Source organism: Ranitomeya imitator, chromosome 4 (assembly GCF_032444005.1).
Source record: "Ranitomeya imitator isolate aRanImi1 chromosome 4, aRanImi1.pri, whole genome shotgun sequence".
Taxonomy (NCBI): Eukaryota; Metazoa; Chordata; class Amphibia; order Anura; family Dendrobatidae; genus Ranitomeya; species Ranitomeya imitator.
This window is the reverse complement of record NC_091285.1, coordinates 396,135,499-396,163,138: the sequence shown is the minus strand read 5'-3', so window position 1 is coordinate 396,163,138 and position 27,640 is coordinate 396,135,499. Positions and strand designations below refer to the sequence as shown.

Here is a 27,640-nt window from a genome sequence, read left to right as displayed (position 1 = left end):
CAATAGACAACCTCAAAAGGTGCAAGCTGAAGGTTTTACAATGGCCCTCACAGTCCCATGATCTGAACATCATTAAAATTCTGTGGCTAAACTTCAAAATTGCAGTGCATGCAAGATGACCTAGGAATCTTACAGAACTGGAAGAATTTTCCAATGAAGAATGGATGAATGAATTAAAATCCCGCAAACAAGAGTTGAAAATACTCTTGGCTGGCTACAAAAAGTGTTTACAAGCTGTGATAATTGCACCAGGGGGTGCTACTAGGTACTAACCATTCAGAGTGCCCAAACTTTTGCATTGGACCATTTTCCTTTTTATCATTTTTATAATGTAAAAGATGAAAATACATGTACTTATTTTTTGCCTAAAATGCAAAGAAAATGTGTCATCTTTAACTTAAGCCCTTTTAGAGATCATGTCATCTTCACCTTGCTTAACTCTTCACAATAACACTAATTTTGACCAGGGGTGCCCAATCTTTTACATGTTACTGTACACAAGCTTTGTACCCATTGTGTTCATTGTTTTACTATGGTTACTATATAAAAGCAACTAGTGGCTGTATTTCTCTTCTCAAATAGTTTACCATGACAGAAATCATAGGTTTATCGCTAGCAGAATTTAGAATATCGGTAGACTTTCGATGTCTATTTCATGAAAAAGCTGTGACCAGTAGACTCTTTAATACCTGCATCATAAACTCAGCTGTTCATATTATTCCCAAATGAGTCATTATCTCCACTCCACAATACAGCAGTTCTTTTATTAGGTATGTAAAATATCATTTTCAATGACAGCAACTTTCTTGCTATTTATGTACTTATTTATGTAACATTTGCATCTTTTAGGCTAAGTTCACTTTTCAATTCGGGGGCTTTGTGGAGGGCTGCGTACATCCTCAGTTAAGCCCCGCCTATTTCCGCATACTTCTACATGCGTCCTGCGTACCTATCTTTAACATTGTTTATGCAGGACATGCGGATGTATGCGGATATGTACTATCTTTAACATTGGGTATGCAGGACATGCAGATGTATGCGGATACATTGTTTTGACGCGCCCGCCGACCGCATGGGAATGCATGGCGGGCGCATCAAAATGACGAATCCGTATACACCCGCATGTCATGCTCACCCAATGTTAGAGATCGGTACGCAGGAAATAGGCGGGGCTTAATGGAGGATGTATGCAGCCCTCCACAAAGCCCCCGAACGCAAATGTGAACCCGGCCTTAGAAGGGTTAAATGTTAATATTGAGCGGCATGGGAAACAACCTTTTTCTTAGCTTACTTGCTATTCTGTTCATTCCTAAGGGATTAAGACATGTTATTAAATATCATTTTAATTGATCAACAATTATCCTAATTGTGTTGCGTGGAGGTCAGCAATGCATGAGTATGCGGTTAATCATAACCTAAACTCACTGCGTAGCCTGTGATCAGTAATGTTCGCTATGAATCACTGGATCTAATTACATAACAGCTTCAAGAACTACTGCCAAAATGACGGTCTCCCAGTTGCTCAGATCATATGGTCTTGCCGGGCTGCGAATGTTTATGGTGAAAAGCTGGGTGCATTACTGCCACTTACAGGAGTAATTGGAAATGCTGAAATTGGCCAGAGAGCTGTGTAATTTATATCGGAGCATGTGATCCAGATCTGAGATCTGCTTCATGCTCCATTTAACTTACATTTAATGACTTAGTAATACAAGTCATATTTGAAATATACACAATTTGTAAAGCTTTTGCACATTTTCACTGTTCATGCATTGTACTCTAAAGCCAGGGAATCTAACACCAGGATTATCATATATACCGGGGTGTTGTATCTGTTTAAGATTTCAAGCTCTGTGCAAAACACATTGGAAAAATTGCGGAATGTGGAACTCTTGTTACAGTTCTCACAGAAAATGATTTGTCCCTTTCACGGGCCAGCAATTAGTTGCAGAAACAGGATTTATAGGGAAGGAGTATGGTGAAAGAGGAGTATAACAGGTGCCACAGACATAACTTCCCAAAGAGGTCTCTAAATAGTTAGCGATGCAGTAATGATATTTTCATCAATACAAAACTACACAGTACAGGCTAATGAATGGAAAAACTTCATAAACAGATTGTCTGATGACCTACATGTAATAAATAATGACAGAAGGTCAAACATTTATTACCACCACGCCACCCACACTCATCAACGGATTACAAAACTGTTCTGGAGAAATGCTTTGAGCGCTATGCAGCATATACAGTACATGACGTAAACGCAACAGTTCAGGAATCTCATCTACTGTAATTAGTAATTATGTTTAACTAGTCATATGGGATCTTTAGAAATTACCCTTTGTGTCAACCTTACTGCAAACATAGAAATGATGCCCCACGCTGGTACTGGTATATATGATCATACACAACTAACTCGGGGTGACTTTGTGTCTTTTTTCCCCACTGCCTTCCTATTATTATACTTTGCTGGAAAGAGCAAATTTGTTAGTTAGTACTAAAGCTTCCATGATCATAGGCTTCAAACCTACTCATTACAACAATGAAATATCACAGAGGAATACTGTAGAGAAGTGGCCAACCAACAATCTGCCTCACAATAGGACACTGTTATGGTCACTTTTATGCGATTGTGGAAATAAGTGCTGAACAATTCACACATAGAGTTGCCGGTGTTAGTTTTCTTTCTGCTTTTGCGAGAGGAAATGCATCAAAAAACATAACTCAAAATGTAGAAAAATGCATTGTAAGACTCATGTCGGTGTGGTAGTTGGGGGCAGGTATATCTCGCCCAGGTATTTGTCCTATGTGAATTAGGCCACTCAGTATCTTCAGGATGCTAATGGGTTAACAAGTGCAGGAATAAAGGATGACCAGCTGGGGGTTTCCAGCGTCAGCCTGGGGCACACAGATTGCCTGTCTGTGTGAGACAAACGTGAGTGAGAGCTGTGCTCAAGGATTGTGTGATGTTAGCTGGGTGGGAGAAGCCCCCCCAGTTGTTGAGATAGCAACGTGTTGGTTTAGTTAGCGCCGGACAGGCTAGGATTTATTTTTATGTTTTGTTTTATCTATGTTGCTTTCACGTTAATAAATCTGACCTGAGGTCAGCCTGCTCAGAAAACCTGCTGTACGCCTCAGATTCAATGCACAAACCACGTGGCCTTTGACCCCAGCAAAGGCGATCCCGGAGTGTTGTGTCACAGCATAAAAAACATGCAGATTTTGCACTGTGGTTTTCCAGTTTTTGAGGTTTTCATGCAGAACACAAAACATTGAAAATGTTGCAAATTAGAGATTAGCATATTCGAATTGTTCGCATGGATTTAACCAGTAAATTTGATTTTCAGAGAACTTATTCTCTGCAAATTTCATGTCCCTTAAGCTCTTGCATGTAAGATGTAAAAAAAAAATGAAAAAAAAATCCTTATAGTCACCTCATCACTCTGCTCCTCATTGTCACTTATCTGCTACCCCTCAATAGACAAAACGTCTGGAAACACTAGGATCCGCAGAATGGAAAATAATATTAAAGACATGTTGAGCTTAGTACATAGAGTCCAGTGTATCACAAGCTTTATTGCCTTTGTGAGTTTCCTATGCATTGTAAAGTTGTATAGGCCCGGCTCTTACTAAATGTGTCTTGTAAGCATTGGCGCAGATTGCTCCACTGCCCCTAATAGTAGCTTTCATTCCGACAGGATTGGATCGATCCCTTGCCATATACCAAGTAGAACTTGAAAAAGGCTCATTGCCTAACGCTGCGCACATGTGTTAGTGAATAAAACCACCTAAATACTATTTGAGCCCGAAGTCCGGGTGTCGTTACTTTTGCTACATTGTAACACTGTTTCTTTTTTCTGTGCCAAAACTGAATTTTAATCGCTACAATGTGTCATGTAAGTAAGAAGAGAGCTGAGTTGGTTGATGGCACCATATAAATACAAGAATATTTTAAGCAGCTTATGTAAAGAGAAAACCCCTTCAACAAGTCCCCTGTCAATGACTAGTAAATTGGCTATGGGCTTGCAATGCACAGTGCTCACACAAGGAGGTATGCCGTAAGTGCAGAACTCATCTACGTCCTTCTGGGGGGTTTACACTTAGGCTGCTTTCACACTTCAGTTTTTTGGCATCAGTCACAATCCGTCGAATGTTGAAAAAAACGGATCCGTCGCAGATTGTGAAAAACTGATGCGGTGGATCCTTTTTTTTGATGGATCCGACTAGCTGATCCTGCTAATTGGATCCAAAAAAAATCAGAGCATGCTCAGATAAAAAAAATGGAATCCGTTGCTGGTTTCCGTCATTTGACGGGTCCGGCACCATAGGGTTCCATTCTAGAAAACGATGGATGGCGACAAATCCGTCCGTTTTTTTGACGGACACAAAAAACGTTACTATGTCCGTTTTCTCCAACCAATTTTCGATGGATCCGGCAATTTTCGACCATGGGCAGCATGTTGGCTCAGTTGATAGCACTGCAGCTTTGCAGCACTGGGGTCCTGGGTTCAAATCCCACCAAGGACAACATCTGCAAGGAGTTTGTACGTTCTCCCTGTGTTTGCGTGGGTTTCCTCCGGGTTCTCCGGTTTCCTCCCACATTCCAAAAACATACTGATAGGGATTGTGAGCCCCATCGGGGACAGCGATGATAATGTATGCAAACTGTAAAGCGCTGCGGAATATGTTAGCGCTATATAAAAATAAAGATTATTATTATCCGGCGAAAAACGGATGAAACGGGAGACTATCCATCGCAATCCGTCGCTAATACAAGTCTATGAGGAAAAAACGGATGCAGCAGCAACTTTTGCCGGATCAGTTTTTTTCTAAATTCATCAGATTGTGACTGACGGCAAAAAACTGATGTGTAAAAACAGCCTAACTGTAAATGTTTTTAGGTGTGGAGTGGAAAGATACATTTGTTGTCTCATACTTCATGTTCTCCAAAGAACAATAAATATATAGCTTTATTATTTCTTTCTGGAACTTTACAACTCACATTTTGTCATTTAAGTAATAACTTATTTCTGCAAATGCATTTTGCCATTGTACCTGGAAATCTTCACACTAGTTTTATGCTTCTATTGTGATGAGTAGTGTCTTAAAGTGAATATGTCTGCAGGAGTTGGCTATATCATTTTGCAATAGCATAATATAGGGCAAGAGACCCTGATTCAAATGATGCATCACTTAGATTACTGGGTGCAGCAGTTGTGACACAATCAGAATTTTTAGATGTAGCATGAAGCAGAGCTGAGAAAGCTAACCCCGCCCACACCAGGCTCCCTATGAATGCTGTAGATAAGCCCCTGATGCCGATGGGCTTAGCTCATCTTCGATTTTAGGGGTGACAGGTTCCCTTTAAGTGGTCACTTCTGTTTACCTGATCCTCTAAATGTAGGGTACATATGGACAAATATTTGATTTATATCCCTATGTATATAGTCTAGTAACAGAGAGCTGCTTATCACAGGAGGCGGGGTTGGACTAGGGCTCATGCAGTGCTGTAGTCCAACAGTAATTATCTCCTGGTGATAAAACCCTTGTTGTAAGTAAACAACAGCACACAGGCAAAAAAGTGAAACACCATTGAATTTAGTGTCTCAGCTTTCCTATAAAAGGGAATTTGCCATCAGATATTTGCCAAGTAATCTGAGAGCAGTATAGTGTAGAGAAAGAGACCCTGATTTTAGCTATGTATCATTTACTGGGCTGCTTAGTGTAGTTTTGATAAAATAAGTATTTTATCATCAGGAGATTATAATTGAAGAACTAGTAAACATGCAGCCAGGTAGTTAAGCATATTCCTGGGCTGTGCATAACCCCACATCCACCATGGATATGCAGTTTTCTGTATACACTGTACAAAGGCAGAAAGTTGCCCATCAGTGGTGTGGACGGGGCTGTTTAGAGATCAACATTCGGAGAACTGGCAGATCTGCAGTAGAAAAAACAGGGATTTGCTCAAAACTGCAACAAGCAGTACAGTAAGTGACACATTGCTGGAATCAGGGTCTCTGCACCTACATCATGATTTTCTTAGATAAGAGATAACAAATCTGGTGACTGATTCCCTTTAAAGGGAACATGTCACATTTTATCTTCGGTTTGATCTGTGGACAACATGATATAGAGAAGGAGAAGCTGAGCAGAATGATATATAGATTAGTACGAAATGATTTAATATAACTTGTAATTTATTCCTTGAAATCATTGGTGTTTGTGTGTATATGAGTCCAGTGGGTGGTCCTACTCAATGATTGACAGCTATCTCTGCATGCACTGTCATTCAGGGAAGACTGACAATCACGTGACTCATATTCATACAAACACCAGGATTTCAACAAATAAAACTAAAGTTTTACTGAAACTTTTTACTGAAACTTAAAAAAATGTATATTAATCTGATCAGCTCCTCCAGCTCTATAACACCCTGCTTATAGAGAAAATACCATTTTCAACATGATAGCTTCCTTTTAACATTGCCCCACAGCTTCTTGTTGACTTCCCATCTCTTAATAATGAGTACATGATAAACTATCCCTCCCATAAGCAGAATCTGTTACAACTCCCATTATTTGGATCCTGTGCTATACCCGTGATTTTCGCAGTGTGACTGTGCTACTTGAATGTCATTAATCATCAACTCCTCTGCGCTGAGAAGGGAACTCATCCGTGAAACTACTATTAAGAAAGTACTTACCGTAACTATGGAAAATTGATTTGTGACTTATACTGTACCTCATGAGTCATGAAACTTCAGACGTTTTCTCAAATCAAACGTTTTTCAGTAACTCCATGAATCTGCATCCACTATATTACATTGTGCGATTGAGTGTATTGTTTGATTTTTAACAAAGGGACAAACTAGGTAGGGCCATTTTATATCACAGTAAGCTATTTCTTATATTATTTATAAGAGCCTGGATAATCCTGAGCTCAGGGTTCAGGGCTGAGTATATAGTATATATGATCTGGATGTACTTACCTACTGCTCTCTGTGGGGTGTTCAGTGGATATGAATTCGCTTCACACCATCCAACAGGGAAAATATTCATGGACTCCACATCAACTATGTACTCTGGAACAGGTTTCACTAGACCTGAAATGTATGAAGAAATGATTGTTTTAGTGTTAGCTGTAGGCATTAGATATTATAAGATCAATGGGACTCTCAGCCAAGAGTTGTCATTTGGGTAAGAAATAACAATGAGCGAACGTGGTCAGATAAGGTGTTAACCGAGCATGTCATATCCCTGATGAAGGGAGCCGTAAGCTCCTGAAACGCGTTGGTTTAGGGCCGTACATTGCTACAGGTATGGGAGTGACGAACTAGAAGTGGTACTTTACCGCTCAGGTCAAACGACAGTGATTCCCCACACACTTGCCACCGGCCAGGACAGCGTGTTTATTATAATTACTGCCTAAAAACAGCCCTTCAACGTATTCTGAATCTTATTATGTGGCGTCTTGCCACCTCACCACACATCCAACTTTCCAGGCATCCGACCATGAGCACTGCACCCAGCTTTCCCAGTATCCAGCAATTACAAAGCAATTCAGGTCATACCATCAATATAACTTTGTATGTGGCATCTTTATTTGATACATTTTATTGTTACATCCATTTGTACTCTATTTTGACATCACATCTCTGGTGAAAGCAACTGCCCCCTTTTTACATTGAGTGGTCGCATGGACATATGCTGAACTTGAACAATTGTATTGACACAATTTTATTTATTAATGGTTTTGAGCGCCATTTGTTTTTTATTTATATTTCTTATAGCATTCACTGTGCAGTATAATTAGGACCACGCCTCTCACCAGAGCGGTTATATCACCATTCACTGCACTTTTTTTTGCACATCATAACCAGCTCATGCAATCCGATGTTTGAGAAAGTTTTTCATCTGACCGAGTCGTCACGTTTTTGGATTGCTGAACAAAAAACAGTTTTTTTTCACTAGTATAACTAACATAATGTTAGGGCTGGCGGAACGCACCGAGTAAATATGGAGATAATATTGGTGCGTTCATAGCCCGGTGTCCACCATGTAGGAGTGGAACCTGCTGCTAGTAAACGGCGGCACTATAAGGTGGTATTACGCCTGAACAGATACGGGTTCTGTCACATGGTCTGTATAGGAGCGAACTCTGTTGCTTCACTGAGTCGCCGGGATAAAAGATAACGCTGTGCCCTGTTAACTTCACAGAGGGTCACAGCTCTCTCATGGAGCAGGTAGCATATAGTGGTCACACAGTCAGCAAAAGCACTCAAACAACTCCTCTCCGGAGGTGCCGGAATACTAGTGTTTATACGCCAGCCCTGAATTCATACACACAAACTCCTCTCCAGAGGTGCCGGAATACTAGTGGCTATACGCCGGCCCTAAATTCACACACACTAACTCCTCTCCAGAGGTGCCGGAATTCTAATGGCTATACAGCCGACCCTGAGCACATGCTGACACAGACCACCAAGTAGCTAAGCTCACACACGCATGAACTTAAGTTGATACTAGCGCAATGCCGTGCAGCCATGCGAACCTTTTATAGAGGAAGCTCTCCAGGACCTTCCTAGTGGTCCAATAGGCACTGTTTCAGGACCTGAGCATGTGACCCCCGACCTCCAATGAGAGGTCGTCCCTTGGGCATGCCCAGTAGAGGAAAAGCGGGACTTAGTCACAGGAGAATCTGCTCGCCGCAGAACAGTGCTGGTTATAATGGCTGAGTCTGGAAGATCAGCAGTAACCAAGCGCACAGTATCTGCCTGAGCCAGATGCTGGGACCGACGTCTCTGCTGAGCAGACTCCACTGCGGCCGGAGAAGAATGGGAGACCGCAGCGGAGGTGGTTCGAGATTCCCCCTGTGCAGCAGTGGGAACTTAACACATGACACCTTTATTCTGCAGATTGATACAATTTTGGTGATACCTAATTTTTATCCTTTTTTTAATACTTTACTACTTTTGCAGCAGAAATTTTCTTTTTACAACATTTCTTTTTGGGGGGAGGTGAGGTGTCATCATATTCTGAGAGCTATAAGTTTTCATTCTTTTTGCTTACAAAACTATATGAGGTTCATTTTCTGGGCTATAATTGGTATATATTGGTACAATTTTGGGGTGAAAGCACATTTTTATCATTTTTTTAATTTATTTTTTGTGAGACAGGATAAACAAAAAAAAGCAATTCTGGCATTACAAGTCTTTTTTATTTTGCGGCATTCACCATCCAAGCAGTTTTTTAGTATGGATTGGTACAGCTTATCAAACCAAGCCTCCAGAAAGATCAGCTAAGCTACGATGTATGGCAGGCATGGAGGACATTCCTAGGTCTCTGGCTGCTATGGAAACCCATCGGCTCCCCACAACATCACTGCGGTGGTACGGATGGGCTGATAGAGGGAGCATTTTCTCTTTGCCAAACTTCTTAAATGTCCTGTCAATGACATTTGCATCATGTAAAGACTTAAACAGATGGAATTGCCCGTAGCTGCAGTCCAAACTGCTGCAGTGGGAGCCTAGTTGAATGTAGTACCTCCTGTGTCCTCACCATCCTCATTCCATACATGTACGGCTTGATGCGGGAAATTACACATCGCATTGGTGTCCATTTATGTGTGGAGAGGTTAAGCAATACTAATTTAAACAATATTTCTAAGTGAATGATTAGTTCAGGAGGCAGAAGTATGAGAGAAATAGCTCATACGTAGAGAAAGAAGCAGAAGTTTCTAATAAGATACAGTACAAATTTTCTTAGATTCTTGTGTGCTATTGATTTATGCTAAACTTGTTGAATTGACATAGACCAACTTTAAACTTCAGAGAAATATTTTGCATGTGACTAAATGAAAATGAGTTTGTGACATTTCAAGTTCTCTCAAGATATTTTAAGCTTTACATATACTGCTATAAATATTTTTTTTAAACTAAAAGAAACTAAACAATATAATGATCTCAAACATTACTGTCCCACAAATATTATAATTAACAAATAATTAAGTAGGGATTTAATGGGACAGTCGACTATATTGTGTCATAATATAAATCACCTGCTAATATTTTTACAACATTTCGGGCTATTCTTTAGAATGCTAGATTTTAATCTTCTTAAAAATTGTAAATAAATATATTATATTGGGCAGCATGGTGGCTCAGTGGTTATTACTGCAACTTCACAATGCTGGGGTCCGGGGTTCAGAACTCCTCAAGTACAACATCTGCAAGGAGTTTGTATGTTCTCCCCATTTTGGTCTGGGTTTCCGCCAACACAACAACGACATACTGATAGGGAATTTAGATTATGAGCCCCAATGGGGACAGTGATGATATCTTTAAAGCGCTGTGCAATATGATGGCACTATATAAGAAACGCACAATAAGAAGCTAAATAAATACTGCAGATGGTAGTAACTGGTGCATGAGAGTAAACATTAGAATTCTCAATATCTTAGACTAGAAATGTAGTTTAGGACCCTTACAGTGCTTAGGTATAATTTAGTCCAACTTAGTTGAGGCTTTAACGATGACTGTAACATCAAGTAAAGTTTCATCTCAAATAAGGCTTAGGTGTTTCTAGGATTATGAAGTTAGGCTACGTTTTGCGACGCATGCGTCGTTTTTTGCCGAAATTTGGACGCAAGAAAAATGCAACTTGTTGCGTTTTCTTGGTCCAACGCTTGCGGCAAAAAAGACGCATGCGTCGCACAACGCAGCACAAAAAGACGCATGCGTCCCCCATGTAAAATATAGGGGCGCATGACGCATGCGTCGCCGCTGCGTCGCCCGACGCAAACACGACGCAAAACGGGAAACGCTAGTGTGAACGTTACCTTATTAAGAAATAAAGAAACAACAGTGGGATGGTAAGCAAGGGAAACTAGAGACAACGACTAAAATGAAAAATAACAGCTGCCCAAAAAAACTCTTCAAGTATTCTGCCAACTAGAAAACATTTTATGATTCTGTTATACTGAAATTCTCAAGGTGTTTTATGCCTTATAAAACAAAATATGCCAAAAGAAGGGCATAGCAAGCAACAACAACAACGTGGCAGACCCAAAAGGAATGTTCAATCTGAGATTAAAGAGGTTGCTCACTTCTTGAACAACCTCTATTTAAATGCTTTAGTCCCCAGTTTAAACTAAAAAAACAGATACCTACTGCACCGGTGATGCTTTTCTTTACAGAATATGGCGCAATATTTAACAAAGGGTTATCAGGGTAGTGGACATTCTCTTTAGCAATCACACTCATGGAGAAGCAAATCATAAAACTGTACAACATAATTAGTAGCATGTTTATTATGGCCTCAGTCAAGTATAAATAATTGTATCTACTATCTTCTATCCAAAGTTACATCTTATTCTCATCATGCTATATTATATGTTGTGCAGTGGTAGATATCTATATATGTCAGCATTAAACAGGACATCCACTACCAGCTTTCCTTTAATATTACTGAGAAAAGAAGAAAAAAACTTCCTGTTTCGACCTTTTAATGATTTGTTGCAGATGCAGGTGCTTGTGGGACCACTAAGAAATGTGCAAGAAACTCAACCACAACATCCTTTTCCTTTCCATTTTAATTTGTTGGATGTGTCAGCGATAGAGATGTGTATCTGTATCACATATACAGTGGGGCAAAAAAGTATTTAGTCAGTCAGCAATAGTGCAAGTTCCACCACTTAAAAAGATGAGAGGCGTCTGTAATTTACATCATAGGTAGACCTCAACTATGGGAGACAAACTGAGAAAAAAAAATCCAGAAAATCACATTGTCTGTTTTTTTATCATTTTTTTTGCATTTTATGGTGGAAAATAAGTATTTGGTCAGAAACAAACAATCAAGATTTCTGGCTCTCACAGACCTGTAACTTCTTCTTTAAGAGTCTCTTCTTTCCTCCACTCATTACCTGTAGTAATGGCACCTGTTTAAACTTGTTATCAGTATAAAAAGACACCTGTGCACACCCTCAAACAGTCTGACTCCAAACTCCACTATGGTGAAGACCAAAGAGCTGTCAAAGGACACCAGAAACAAAATTGTAGCCCTGCACCAGGCTGGGAAGACTGAATCTGCAATAGCCAACCAACTTAGAGTGAAGAAATCAACAGTGGGAGCAATAATTAGAAAATGGAAGACATACAAGACCACTGATAATCTCCCTCGATCTGGGGCTCCACGCAAAATCCCACCCCGTGGGGTCAGAATGATCACAAGAACAGTGAGCAAAAATCCCAGAACCACGCAGGGGGACCTAGTGAATGAACTGCAGAGAGCTGGGACCAATGTAACAAGGCCTACCATAAGTAACACACTACGCCACCATGGACTCAGATCCTGCAGTGCCAGACGTGTCCCACTGCTTAAGCCAGTACATGTCCGGGCCCGTCTGAAGTTTGCTAGAGAGCATTTGGATGATTTGGGAGAATGTCCTATGGTCTGATGAAACCAAACTGGAACTGTTTGGTAGAAACACAACTTGTCGTGTTTGGAGGAAAAAGAATACTGAGTTGTATCCATCAAACACCATACGTACTGTAAAGCATGGTGGTGGAAACATCATGCTTTGGGGCTGTTTCTCTGCAAAGGGGCCAGGACGACTGATCCGGGTACATGAAAGAATGAATGGGGCCATGTATCGTGAGATTTTGAGTGCAAACCTCCTTCCATCAGCAAGGGCATTGAAGATGAAACGTGGCTGGGTCTTTCAACATGACAATGATCCAAAGCACACCGCCAGGGCAACGCAGGAGTGGCTTCGTAATAAGCATTTCAAGGTCCTGGAGTGGCCTAGCCAGTCTCCAGATCTCAACCCTATAGAAAACCTTTGGAGGGAGTTGAAAGTCCGTGTTGCCAAGCGAAAAGCCAAAAACATCACTGCTCTAGAGGAGATCTGCATGGAGGAATGGGCCAACATACCAACAACAGTGTGTGGCAACCTTGTGAAGACTTACAGAAAACGTTTGACCTCTGTCATTGCCAACAAAGGATATATTACAAAGTATTGAGATGAAATTTTGTTTCTGATCAAATACTTATTTTCCACCATAATATGCAAATAAAATGTTAAAAAAACAGACAATGTGATTTTCTGGATTTTTTTTTCTCAGTTTGTCTCCCATAGTTGAGGTCTACCTATGATGTAAATTACAGACGCCTCTCATCATTTTAAGTGGTGGAACTTGCACTATTGCTGACTGACTAAATACTTTTTTGCCCCACTGTATCTGCTGCTGATTCTGTCTTCAGAGAACTGTAATGTCGACCATCCAATGGTCGAGCTCTATTAAATTGTCTTATTGGCTCTCACTGAATTCTAATCTGTCTGTGATATTCAGCATTGGGCCATATTAAAGGCTTGGAAAATTCAGTATCTGGTTTTAGATAAGCATTACTAAAAATAATAACATTTTACTTTTTTCAGTTTCCGGATGAGCTGATTGGTTTCCAAGTAGCCATTAAATCACACAAAACACTGATGTGACACTTGTGCTTGTGTTTGGCTATATATTGAGGTGATCTAATAAAATCCAACCTATGGCATTCCACTGTTTTCCTAAAATATAAAAGACATCTAGCCCCACCTAAAGAGAGGCTTCACAAGTAAACAAAATGCATAAAACACAGAAAATACAAGTGTCATTTCATTTAACGAGAATCTGTCATGTAAAATAACTACTAACTAATAGTGATCTGACACCATGTGGTGCCAACACTGAGAGCCCCTCTGCCGGGGGGAAATATACTTTATCCCCCTGGCAGCGTTCAGCTTCCAGTTATAGGGGTGGCGTTGGTGCGGCATCAGTCACAGTTGCGGCTGTACTTGCGCCCCCAAAACTGACTGACAGCCACCCTAATACTAGATGGGTGGCTCAAGCCGCACAACACCATCCCTATGACTGGAAGCCAAATGCGGCCAGGGTGAATAAAGTTGATTTCTTCTCGGCAGCAGGGCTCTCAGTGCCAGCACCGCATGGTGTCAAAAATGCTATTAACCTGCAGATTAACCCCATATGACAGGTTCCCTTTAAATAAATACGGTAGGTATTAATTTCAGTATCTCAGCAGTGACTGTTAAGTGAATTCCTCTCTGTCATTTTTAATTTTAAAATAATGCAGTGATTTAAGCAGATTATCTAATAACGACAAATTCCTGGTCATATGAACATCATATAGAACGATCCCATACTCATCACACCTCTTCATGAACTAGAATAAAGAATTGCTGTGTGAGAATGAGGGCTGGAGCTATTCCCGTATTATAAGAAGTGTAATCGTACAGCTTCCATGAAGCAGCTGTGGCCGACAATATTAGCTGTTTGCCAGCGAGTACACGGCTTATCAGTGCAGCAGGTGCTTTTTGAAAGCGGTTATCTCTGATGAGAAATCCGTACATTTCTCAATGCCGTATATCTTGAAAAGTTTGTTTTTATATGGAGCTCGAATTCATTGCATAGACATAGCGGTACAGCACAAGTTCTGGCTCCCTACAGCCAACACAATCGGGACCATAGACGCCTACGGCATAGACTGTTATTTATGAGCTCAATATATGACGATATGCAGTAAGATACATCTATTATCTAGCAGCCACAATGTTCTTTTTTGGAATTCATTGTTAGCATGACATGAAATTTACAAACTAGTATACATCAAATAAAGATGTCAGGCGCAACTGGAAAGGAATGGGTTAACTTGTGCTGCCATCAATAATGATGAAGAGAGCGAATTTCAAATATATATGGTCTAACAGTAGTGATGAGCGAGTGTACTCGTTTCTCGGGTTTTCCCGAGCATGAACCGGTGATCTCCAAGTATTTTTTAGTGTTCGGAGATTTAGTTTTCATCACCGCAGCTGAATGATTTACAGCTATTAGCCAGGCTGAGTACATGTGGGGGTTGCCTGGTTACTAGGGAATCCCCACATGTAATCAACCTGGCTAATAGCTGTAAATAATTCAGCTGCGGTGATGAAAACTAAATCTCCGAAAACTAACAAATACTCAGAGATCACCCGAGCATGCAACGAGTACACACGGTCATCACGATTTAATAGTCAATGAATTCCGAAAAATATACAACTTCTTCATCAGGACAAACAACCACGGTGAAGAAGTTGTATATTTCGAAACCCGTTGACTACTAAACTACATATCTTTGGAATCTGGTCTTCTCATCATTATTGATGCCTGGGCATGTTCTCTTCTAGTTCCTCCTGGTATCTCCTCATGGTCTACAGCAACCTAACATTAACCTAACAACCTAACCATATTAGTGGTTGTGTGCACACAACCCTACCAGGTGAGCACAACTGGGCAGTGTTATACTCTTTTTTCTATCCAGATAAGACCCTATTGTGCTTTCTGGTTTTCTTCTAGCTTTTTTGTAATTCAAATAAAGATGTGGCTAAAATATAAAAATCAAAACTTGTTTTGTTACAATAGTCAAGCACAAATCAAAATGACTGGAAACTTAGATACCTTCAAGGTGGATCCAAATTAATCTTCCTTTTACTTTGGTAACAGATGCAACACAAATCTCAGACGGATTACTTGGGTTGACCGCCTCCAGTTTCATGTTTTTTGTAAATCCACGAGAATTTGAGGTCTGAAACACAAATTTAGACTACTAAAAGGCACAGTCTATAAATCAATGCAAACGGGAATAGCAAATATGATTTGTCAATGGAAACAATGGCTGGTAAATAACTTGGCACTCAACTTAGTGGATCGTGATAATAAAGAAAAATAATTTTATTACTTGAATAGCAGCCCAGCATATTATGCTGGGCTGCTATTCAAGTAATAAAATTATTTTTCTTTATTATCACGATCCACTAAGTTGAGTGCCAAGTTATTTACTAACTATATGATTGCTGGTGTGGGAAACCTTTCTTGAGCACCGACACAACTGTGCCACGATATACTTCACTATGGACACAATGGCTGATGATACAAATATAACTTCTTTTATTTGGTGTATCTTTAGATAGACCTAAAAATTAGAAGAGTTGAAAGCGCAAAAGTAAGTTTTGTCTCGAATTGCTAAAAAAAATATATGTTTAACAATTGAACAGAGGGCACAGTGTAATGTTGTCACATTATCCATACCTCATTTATTCTTTACTAGAAACAAGTCACAATGTAATTTATTTCAATGGGAATACTAAATGAATTACGGTAACTGCCGTTTACGGGGGGACACAACAATCTTCATAAGAACGTAAACATTACAGTGAGACAGTGAGATAGGAAAATAGCATGGCGATGTTCACATTCAGATTTAGCAATGTGTCTTCATTAGACAAGAAATAACTCAGAAAAAGTCATGTATTTGTGATAAAGTTTCACTGTGTGCAGGTTATGTTATTATAATGAACAGAAACTAAACGTGGTTCTTTTATGTACAAGTCAATGCATTAGGAAAATGTGTAAAACTGTCATTTGTGCAAATTGTCAGGTTGCTGTTATAGACCTAAAATTGAATTTTGACAAATTTATGAAATCAATATTATTTTATAGTTTTGCAATTTGTACAGAATAGTTTCTAGGAAAGGGGATTGTGAACATGATGGAGAAGTTAGTTCTATTGTATGGAAAAAAAATATATTTGCAACATGTCAGAGCAGTCACGTATGTGCAACAGAGCCTAATTTATATGTACATTGTGTGACTATAGGAGCTATAGTAAGCAGGCACAACTACAATCTGTCCCTATGCTCCAAAAATCACATACCTTAAACAACTACAATTATACTAGAAAAATAGGTGAACTAAATTTTTTTTACATTTAATAGACACACAAAAATACATTATTATAGAAGCCAAGAAGTACAAAAACAAAAGATATCTTAACCAGTTCTGGACCGCCCATGGACTTTAAACATCAGGGCAGTCCACACTTTACTCTGCACTAACGTTAAAAAAGGCCAATGAAGACTTAGGTAACGTTCACATTTGCGTTGTTGGGCGCAGCATCGGCGACGCAACCAACAACGCATGTACACAACGCAGCGTTTTGCGACGCATGCGTTGTCATAAGATCGTACAGAGCAAGAATTTCGGCGCAGTGAAAACGCTACAAGTAGCGTTTTCTGCGCCCTCTCTGAGCGTCAATATGACGCATGCGTCATAAAATGCAATACAACGCATACCAGCGCATGTCCATGCGCCCCCCATGTTAAAGATAGGGGCGCATGACGCATGCGTCGGTATGCGTCAACGATGCTGCGCCCAACACCGCAAATGTGAACGTAGCCTTAGCTCCTTGCATAAGTTCATGCAGCTGATGTAGCAGGGAGCCATGTGTCAGAGACGGCCAGGCTCCTCATAGAGAAGGTAGAAATGGTTTATTACCATTAGTGATGAGTGAAAGTGCTCGGATAAGGTGTTATCAGAGCATGCTCATGTGATAACTGAGTGTCTCCGGTGTGCTTGAAAAATATGTTCGAGTCCCCGGGCTGCATGTTCTGCAGCTGTTCAATAGGCACAACACATGCAGGGATTGCCTAACATACATATTTTTCGAGCATGCCAAAGACACTCGGTTAGCACATGAGCATGCTCAGATACCACCTTATCCGAGCTCATTCGCTCATCGCTAATTACCATCCCTTCCTTCCTGATCACTGTATACAAACCACTAAACAAGTGCTGTATATACAGTGTAAGAAACGCTGTCAGGCTTCTTCCTTCGGACCCACCTATCATTTCAGTGCATGGTGTAGGGAGAGAGCAGGAGCTCTTGGGTCTTCTTAGACTCAGATCGCTCTGCTATACATGAAGGAAGCTGACCTTTCCTTGAGGCTGGGGTTAACATACCAGCTCCAATTATGGAAAAAATAAGTGATGAAAAGAATGTATCAATATATTAAGACAAACCCTTCCCGAAAAGGTATTTTAATGCCTTCTGGAGGGCACAGTATGAAATAAATAAATGTAAAAAAGCAAGAAAAAATATAAATAAATATAACAAACCTAAAAAAGAGACACTTCCAGTCCAAATTCCTGTTTTTAGCCAAGCACCCATCAGAAAAAAATAGGCTCAACATTAAAAAAAAAGACAATGGCGTGTAATTTAAAATGCTTTTTCAGCAGTTTTTTGTGGTCATGAAAAATAAAAAAAGGGAAAAATAGAGACATATTTCCTATAATGCTCATATTTTCTCAAAATAGTAGCAAAAAAAGGAATATAAAAATGATTGAAAAATGTAAGCTTAACTGTGCTTTCAAACAACTTTTCTGAACAAGTTGCCTTGTGTGTGTGCATGATGAATAACACCACGTCTGGCCATGTGACTTATTCTGCATGCTCATCAGTTTTTTTACTCTGCGTGATCTATCTGTAAATTGCAATCCACTTGGAACTGGAGGAGGAGAACAGATGCAATGATTTATCCCACAGACAGCATGGTGCAGAAAGGCGAATTGCGGCTCTTCATTCACTTTCTAGCTCACAGACACAAGCTGTACCAACAAGGAGGACATTATACAGCAGAGCTGAGCTGTGTTGATTTCAATCAAGCTATGATGTGAGATAAAACACTTGTTACAGAGCTCTGCATAATGTTTTTTGTCTCTGTCTACCTTTTCCCATTCTTGTGTTTCATTCCACCCCATCCCCTTTCTCGATAGGGGATAATGGGCTGTGTCACATGACAACTGTCTCCTCTGAGCAAGATGGACATGAGCTGCTTTTTCACAGTGGATGAAAAGTTCAGGAGGCAGGGGGAAGGGTAAGACTTGTGATAAGTGGGAAAGGAAGCTGACTTTTCTGATAAGATACATTACAACATTTCTTATAACCTCCTATACTATTGACTTATACAAAGTCTTTTGAAAGTACAGCTGCACATCTCGTCTTTTCACAGCATAAACCATTGCCTTCAGATGACCCCAGCATCTGAAACAACGGATACTGGAAGTCTGTGCTAGCATTTTTTCTGCGGTGTTGCTATCAGTGTGTCAAGAGTGGGAGAAGAGGGTTGTATTGACAATCCAACACAATGGGCAGCACTTTGAACCCATTTCATAAGCGGTCATAAACTTGTAAATAACTCATGAAATAATAAAGTTACGTTAAAACCAAGCACACCATTGTTTCTCTTGTGAAATTCTCAATAAGTTTGATGTTTCACATGACCCTCTTCCCATTGGAAAAAATAAAGTTGGATCCAAAATGGCCAACTTCAAAATGGCCACAATGGTCACCACCCATCCTGAAAAGCTTTCCCCCTCCCATAAACTAATGTGCCACAAACAGGAAGTTGATATCACCAACCATTCCCATTTTATTTAGGTGTATATATGTATATATATATATATATATATATATATATATATATATATATATATATATATATATATATATATATATATACAGTTAGGGCCAGAAATATTTGGACAGTGACACAAGCTTTGTTATTTTAGCTGTTTACAAAAACTTGTTCAGAAATAAAATTATACATGTAATATGGGCTGAGAGTGCACACTCCCAGCTGCAATATGATAGTTTCCACATCCAAATCGGAGAAAGGGTTTAGGAATCATAGCTCTGTAATGCATAGCGTCCTCTTTTTCAAGGGACCAAAAGTAATTGGACAATGGACTCTAAGGGCTGCAATTAACTCTGAAGGCGTCTCCCTCGTTAACCTGTAATCAATTAAGTAGTTGAAAGGTCAGGGGTGGATTCCAGGTGTGTGGTTTTGCATTTGGAAGCTGTTGCTGTGAGCAGACAACATGCGGTCAAAGGAACTCTCAATTGAGGTGAAGCAGAACATCCTGAGGCTGAAAAAAAAGAAAAAATCCATCAGAGAGATAGCAGACATGCTTGGAGTAGCAAAATCAACAGTTGGGTACATTCTGAGAAAAAAGGAATTGACTGGTGAGCTTGGGAACTCAAAAAGGCCTGGGCGTCCACGAATGACAACAGTGGTGGATGATCGCCGCATACTTAATTTGGTGAAGAAGAACCCATTCACAACATCAACTGAAGTCCAGAACACTCTCAGTGAAGTAGGTGTATCTGTCTCTAAGTCAACAGTAAAGAGAAAACTCCATGACAGTAAATACAAAGGGTTCACATCTAGATGCAAACCATTCATCAATACCAAAAATAGACAGGCCAGAGTTAAATTTGCAGAAAAACACCTCAAGAAGCCAGCTCAGTTCTGGAAAAGTATTCTATGGACAGATGAGACAAAGATCAACCTGTACCAGAATGATGGGAAGAAAAAAGTTTGGAGAAGAAAGGGAACGGCACATGATCCAAGGCACACCACATCCTCTGTAAAACATGGTGGAGGCAACGTGATGGCATGGGCATGCATGGCTTTCAATGGCACTGGGTCACTTGTGTTTATTGATGACATAAGAGCAGACAAGAGTAGCCGGATGAATTCTGAAGTGTACCGGGATATACTTTCAGCCCAGATTCAGCCAAATGCTGCAAAGTTGATTGGACGGCGCTTCATAGTACAGATGGACAATGACCCCAAGCATACAGCCAAAGCTACCCAGGAGTTCATGAGTGCCAAAAAGTGGAACATTCTGCAATGGCCAAGTCAATCTCCAGATCTAAACCCAATTGAGCATGCATTTCACTTGCTCAAAGCCAGACTTAAGACGGAAAGACCCACAAACAAGCAAGACCTGAAGGCTGCGGCTGTAAGAAGGAGGAAACCCAGCGTTTGGTGATGTCCATGGGTTCCAGACTTAAGGCAGTGATTGCCTCCAAAGGATTTGCAACAAAATATTGAAAATAAAAATATTTTGTTTGGGTTATGTTTATTTGTCCAATTACTTTTGACCTCCTAAAATGTGGAGTGTTTGTAAAGAAATGTGTACAATTCCTACATTTTCTATCAGATATTTTTGTTCAACCCTTCAAATTAAACGTTACAATCTGCACTTGAATTCTGTTGTAGAGGTTTCATTTCAAATCCAATGTGGTGGCATGCAGAGCCCAACTCGCGAAAATTGTGTCACTGTCCAAATATTTCTGGCCCTAACTGTATATATAGCCCACCCTGTACATTACGACCCAAAAATCCTTTAGTAATCTTCAGGTTTGATGATGCCTTGCACACATTCAAGGCACGTAGTGTTAGGACTGGCGGAACGCACCAAGAAAGATGTAATAGATACGTTCGCAGTCCGGGGTCCACCGTGCAGGTGAACACCTGCTGCTAGTAAATGGCAGCGCAATATGGCGGTGGAAGCGAACCCGGTAAAGCCACAGGTCCGCAATACCGCACTAAAGAGTGCAAGCAAGGAGTCAGCGAACACAACCCCAAGACTCAGGATTGAAGTCTGATTAGACCACTTGCTGACACAACACCGCAACTGGGTGTGTTAGGTAACTATTATAATTAGAGCACCGAAGTGCGAACTGTGCCGTGCTGGCAGACACCACTAAGCACCCAGACGTGGGTCAGGAAGCGTACTACTGGCGCGTGGCGCCGCACTGGCGGACACAGCAATAGACGCTGATACGTGTGTGACACGTTGAGTGGTTAGTCGGGCGCTAGATAGCAGCCATACTCCATACGCGAACAGTCATACAATAGGGTAGGGGTATTTAATGAACGACTTGCACTCACAACAAACACATGTATGCAATTGTACACTAGCGCATGGCCGTGCGGTCATGCGAAGCTTATATAGCTGTAGTACTTTCAGGACCTTCCAATAAAGGACCAATGGGCAGCTGCCACAGAAGTTAGCCCTTTCAGGACCTGCCAGGAGGACCAATGGGAACCACTGCAGCATCTGAGCATGTGACCCTTGATCTCCAATGGGAGATCTCACCCTGGGCATGCTCAGAAGGGAAAAAGGAGGACTTAGTCCCAAAAGCGTCTGCTCGCTGCTGCCCAGCACTGGCTTTAATGGCAAAAGCTGGAGAAGCAACAGCAAGCCTAAGCACAGAGTGAGACTGAGCCAGACGCAAGAACCGACGTCTCCGCTGAGCAGGTTTACCTGCGGCAGGAGAAGAATGGGAGACCGCAGCAGAAGCGGCCCGAGATTCCCCCTGTGCAGAAGCGGGAACTCGACCCCTAACACGCAGTGCCAGAGGCTGCAGAACAACCCCAAAACATCTTTGATCCTCCACCATATTTGATTGTAGGTACTGTGTTTTTTCTTTGTAGACCTCATTCCTTTTTCGGTAAACGGTTGAATGATGGCCTTTACCAAAAAGCTCTATCTTGGGCTCATCTGTTCACAAGACCATTTCCCAGAAAGATTTTGGCTTACTTACATACATTTTGGCAAACTACAGTTTAGCTTTGTGATGTCTCTGTGTCAGCAGTGAGGTCATCTTTGATCTCCTGCCATAGCACTTCATTTCATTCAAATGTCAACAGATAGTTGGCACTGACATCGATGCACCCTCAGCCTGTAGGACAGCATGAGTTTCTTTGTAGTTTGAACAGGCATCACGTGCTTGAAATAAAGTTGTTTATCCACAATTTTGGAAAGGTGCCAACAATTTTGACCGGACAATTTTGGGGATTTTGTGAGACATTATATCTAATTTGCCTTTTTTCCCTCCATTTTTTTTGTGTTCTTCCTATATACACAAAGGAAATAAACATGTGTATAGCAAAACATATGTAATTGCAATAATTTTCTTGAAGAACTACTTCACTTTCTGGAACAATCTCAAGAGTGCCAACACTTTCGGTAATGACTGTATGGAGTTACTGAAATAATGCAGACTACAACAGACTAACTCTGAATGTACAGGACAGATAGTAAACCACAAAAAAATTGTAATACCACTAATTAAAATGATCCCTAAACATTTATTTACCAGCCACCATACTATGACGGTATCTGCGTATTTATAAAGAGGGATATGTTGTTACTAAATATTTTTCCACACTTATAGCTATCATTTGTCCAACTTCTATGATTCTTTCAGATGGACCCAAGAGATGTTAAGATGTTTTTCTTTATGGACCTGTGTCATCACACTTAATGAATAAATACCAGTGGAAATTCAATGGGTGCATATGCTTGTAACCAGTTAATGAGTATGAGGAATTCTGTTTTATTACAGGTTCCATAGAATGGTATGAGGAAGTTTACTGAGAACATAATTGTGAGGGAGTTATGAAACTATTAAAAGCCTAGAAGAACACAGGATTATATAAAGGGTACTCTTTTTCCACACAGATCTCCCGCAGTTGAAGATATACCTTTTATTTTCTTTACCATAGTATTCTTGGCGGTGACAAGCTTAGCACAATAGACTTAAAACGATTTTCCACTACTTTAACATTGACGACGTATCCTTAGGATAGGTCATCGATGTCTGATCGGTGAGGGTGTGCAACCCGACATCTCGATGATCAGATGTTCTAGGTGCTGGCGATGTCCACACTGCACCGTTAAGGAGCAGATTAGTCTACGGATAGTGGCCACGGTTGGGAACTACACATCCGCCTTTTATTGATTTGAATAGGGGGAGGATGTGCCACAGCCACTATCAGCAGACAAAGCAGCTCTGTAACTGAGCAGTTTCGGCTGCGGCCGGCACCTAGTACAGCTGATCGGCAGGATGCTGGGTGTCACGCCCCCCACCGATCGGACATTGATGACCTATCCTAAGAATAAATTGTCAATGCTACAGTAGTGGACAACCTCTCTAAGGGTTGCAGAACTTGCTACTATCATTATTTCTGACCAGTGTTCCACCAGGCTTGTTTCACATGATTGCCATATGAGAAGTTGCTCAACTGCAGCACCATTTCTACAAGTTTCCATGCAGAAAGTAATTTGCTGTTATTTCCTTTGCTTACACTTTAAAAAGTGAAATAATGTTCCACGACATTATGTAATTGTAGTCCCTTATAATATTGTTCTTTATCAGCGATAAAACCAGTCTGGCTTCCAACATAATGGGCATTCTTTAGATTCTTGTGAGGAAACATAGGCAGGTGAAATTCTACTCAATAATAGGTTATAAAATTGAATCTTGTGTTTCGGCACACCTGCTAGTTTATGTACAGTTATGTGAAAAAGTGTTTGCCCCCTCCCTGATTTCCTATTCTCTTGCATGTTTGTCACTTAAATGTTTCAGATCACCAAACAAATGTAAATATTAGACAAAGATAACACAAGTAAACAAAAAAATAAGTTTTTAAATGAAGATCTTTATTATTAAGGGAAAAAGAAATCCAAACCTACAGGGCTCTGTGTGAAAAAGTGATTGCCCTCTAAACCTAATAACTGGTTGGGCCACCCTTAGCAGCAACTACTGCAATCAAGCGTTTGCGATATGTGGCAACGAGTCTCTTAAAACGCTCTGGAGGAATTTTGGCCCACTCATCTTTGCAGAATTGTGACAGTGGCTCCTACAATTAGCCATTTCAGGTTCCATATACAAATTGTATGGAAGGATTTTCATGGGTTAGTGGACTGTGCTATAGGTTTTAGAGTGAGCAGCAGAGTGTAAAAACCAGGTAAGACCTGCTACAGTAGTAGCATTAGTTACAATGCAACATCCTGAAAATCTATATAAAATTAAGACGTTCCATTAAGGCTCCTAAATAAGAACGTCTATGTTGTGCTTGTGCCACAGGTCATGTACACAGGCTATATTGTTGCGGTTATAAAATGCAAGTATCCATAGCACCAAATAATTATTCAAGTCATTTTTATTTATATTGAGTGTACAGGTTTAGAAAAACACAGCTATTTTTTCCCAAAACAGCACCACAAGTATCTGAAGGCTGTGTGCGATGACAACCAGCAGTGCTCATAAAGTTAATGTCCCGAACCAACCACGTCTGCAATGACCTGCTTCCCTCGTTGTAACATTAGTACAATAAACACCATTAATAATAGGATCGTTGGCATCTTACATTTCTGAAGCATGTATGAGGTGCTGCCTCCGCTCCACACTGTTTCTGGTAATCCGCCCAGTCAAAGTCCTGCTCCGGATAACCTGATTTCACAAAATATGAGGAAATGCTTACAACATAATACAGCGTAGGAACATTTGTCCAGAAGGAATATTTGTACATGTACAAATATTCATATTTAATGATCAATATAATGATTTTCCTGTTAATTCTGTGCACAATTGATGACACGGATGAAAACTAGTGTAAACATCATTCAAATCAATAATGGCAAACAAATAGAAAATACAATTAAATCTATTGAATTCAACCTATTGTTTTCCTACGATATCAATGTTGAGAAAGTCAAAAGAAAGTTCCTAATAGACAAATGCAAATGAATTCATAGAAAAAGGGGAAATAACGAGAGACATTATGGTCCAGACCACTTTTACATTCATTTAAAGGGGTTGTCCGGTCCAAATCCATAAGTCTGCAGACACACTAAGCGCTGCGGGGATTCATCAGTTTCTGTGTATGCGCAGGGTGTGAATGAGTTATCCATACTCCCGGCCAGAGCCCGGCCAGTGGGCATGGCCCAGCTTCATATGCTTGTGTATGGGACATACATACCCTCCAGTACCGGCTCAGGAACTGGCAGCCATACTTATCGATTTGGACCAGACAACCCCTTAAACACATTAATTGTCCTTACATCTCCCAGTGTAATGTAATGATGTCACATTATCAGATTGTACCTTGCATAAGGGCAACAACAACATTTTCACAGAATAATCTACTCCTTTAGACTACGTGCACACATTCAATTTTTGGTCAGTATTTTACATCACTATTTGTAATCCAAAATACTGAACATGCGAACATGGCCTTAGGCAATGAAAAAACTCAGCATCAAAAATACACCAACTACTCATTGTGGAAACTTGGCCTTAAAGTGCTTTTATGCCATTTTTTATACGACTGCATTACAGACCTTTTGGGGGGGTGAGATTAACCCCATTTATAAGACTCCATTGTATCGGGAGGAGGCCTAAGGAATCGGCGTGACAAAGCATCGGCATGTTTCTTGCTTCAGCTCTCAGATCATCAATAGTTACTAGGAAGTATACGTTGTTAAAAACCTGCAATATACAGCCAGATGGATTGTATTATTAAGTGAGGCTCACTCGGACAGTGGTGTTATCTGCTTTATCATTGCTGACCAACATTTTATAGACCTCAACAAATTATGCAATTGGGAAAAATACCTATAAAAATTGTAAAGATGAACTGAGTAGTGGGTCGCCTGTATGAATGGAATAAAGCTATAAAAAGATGAATATACACCTAATGAGCATGCAAATAAATATCAGTTAACAAGTACGCATGACTGTTTGTTGTTAGATTGAGAAGATGCTGAATTTTATTGATATTTATACAATTATTGCACAATAGTAGATTAAAGAACGTTATTTCTGGACTACATTTACAATACACGGATATAGCCTTAATATGGCTCCATAAACACACTGAGTTGTAAGCAGCGATAAGAGCCTTGTGTACCTCACAAGCTACGGATTTAATACAGATTTCTTTTCTAGGATTCTATATGAGTTACACAATTTGTGGCAAGCTCCATGGAATAACAAGAATGTCTTCTACATAAGAATACCCCCATGTAGCAGCACAGCATGGAGCACCATATTAGCGTCTACACTGATTTAACATGCAAAAATTAATATCAGTGCATATTATCCAAAGTTGTAAAAACCCAGTAAACAAATAACTTCTCCATTAATTAAACACTATTAATTCCAATCCTCCAAAGCTAAAGACTTAAAAATAATTCTATTGCTTGCTCATAATAAACATTGTGATTTCCTCAACTCATGAAGACAGTATGTGCTAAAGTATCATAATAGGAGGACGGTGTTAATAGGGTTTATTCAGGATTTTATTTTTACTATGGGAGTAAAAACCAGCAGGCAGGTAGTTGCTAACTACCCGACTGTTCTACCCAGTGCTACCACATAGTGGGAGTTGACCACTCCTGCCGGCGATTCAGCTGCTCAACGTCAACAGAGAAGCACATTCTTTTTTTGCCCTGCTCTGTTGATGGGCAGTGACTGTTAGGCCATGTTCACACATTCAGTATTTGGTCAGAATTTTACCTCAGTATTTAAAAGACAAAGTTCACCCACGCCTGGTTTTGGTGTGCAAATACTGATGGAAAATACTGACCAAAAACTGAATGTGTGAATGTGGCCGTAAGCAACAGGAAGCTGTCAATTAGCCTTAAGCTGACTGTCACGTTCCATCAACAGAGCAGAGCAGAAAAGATGTTGCTGCTCAATCGACGTGACATCAGGGGAAGCCAATGAATTTCCAGCAGGAGCGGTTTATTACCCCTAGCATTCTGGGCGCAACAAGTAGGTAGATAGCACTAAAAATAGTCTTGCATAAACTCTATAAATGAAATCAAGGCTTTCTCCTGGAACATCAGAAGTGTATATGAATAAATTTACAGTCTAAATTTCAGCATGCTTGTAAATATTGAGACGTCCTTATGATCACTCTGTGGTAACAAGGCTGTCATACAGATTCCTTATAATTACTTTAGTCATTATTAACCAAGAATGTTACTCACCTTACAGATAGTTGCAGGACGAATATGAGAGGGCTCAGTTGGGTCTACGGCCTCCACCTTCATCCCAGCAGTGAATGAATGGGGCCTTAGGTCAGCATGATCCTTCATAAAGGAAGATTATATTCATAAATAGTA

The 27,640-nt window shown here is 40.3% G+C and overlaps 1 protein-coding gene across 4 annotated transcripts in view; it reads right to left on the bottom strand.

The window, feature by feature from the left end:
• SFMBT2 (Scm like with four mbt domains 2) overlaps window positions 1-27,640 on the bottom strand; it is a 313,750-nt gene that overhangs the window by 86,209 nt on the left and 199,901 nt on the right. For all 4 annotated transcript variants that reach the window (XM_069765309.1, XM_069765310.1, XM_069765307.1 and 1 more), the window contains 5 exons: window positions 27,506-27,607; window positions 25,853-26,000; window positions 24,880-24,962; window positions 15,494-15,620; window positions 6,992-7,105 (listed from right to left, as the gene is read on the bottom strand). In XM_069765309.1, coding sequence (XP_069621410.1) covers window positions 6,992-7,105; window positions 15,494-15,620; window positions 24,880-24,962; window positions 25,853-26,000; window positions 27,506-27,607 — 574 coding nt within the window. The remainder of the gene's footprint in view (window positions 1-6,991; window positions 7,106-15,493; window positions 15,621-24,879; window positions 24,963-25,852; window positions 26,001-27,505; window positions 27,608-27,640) is intronic.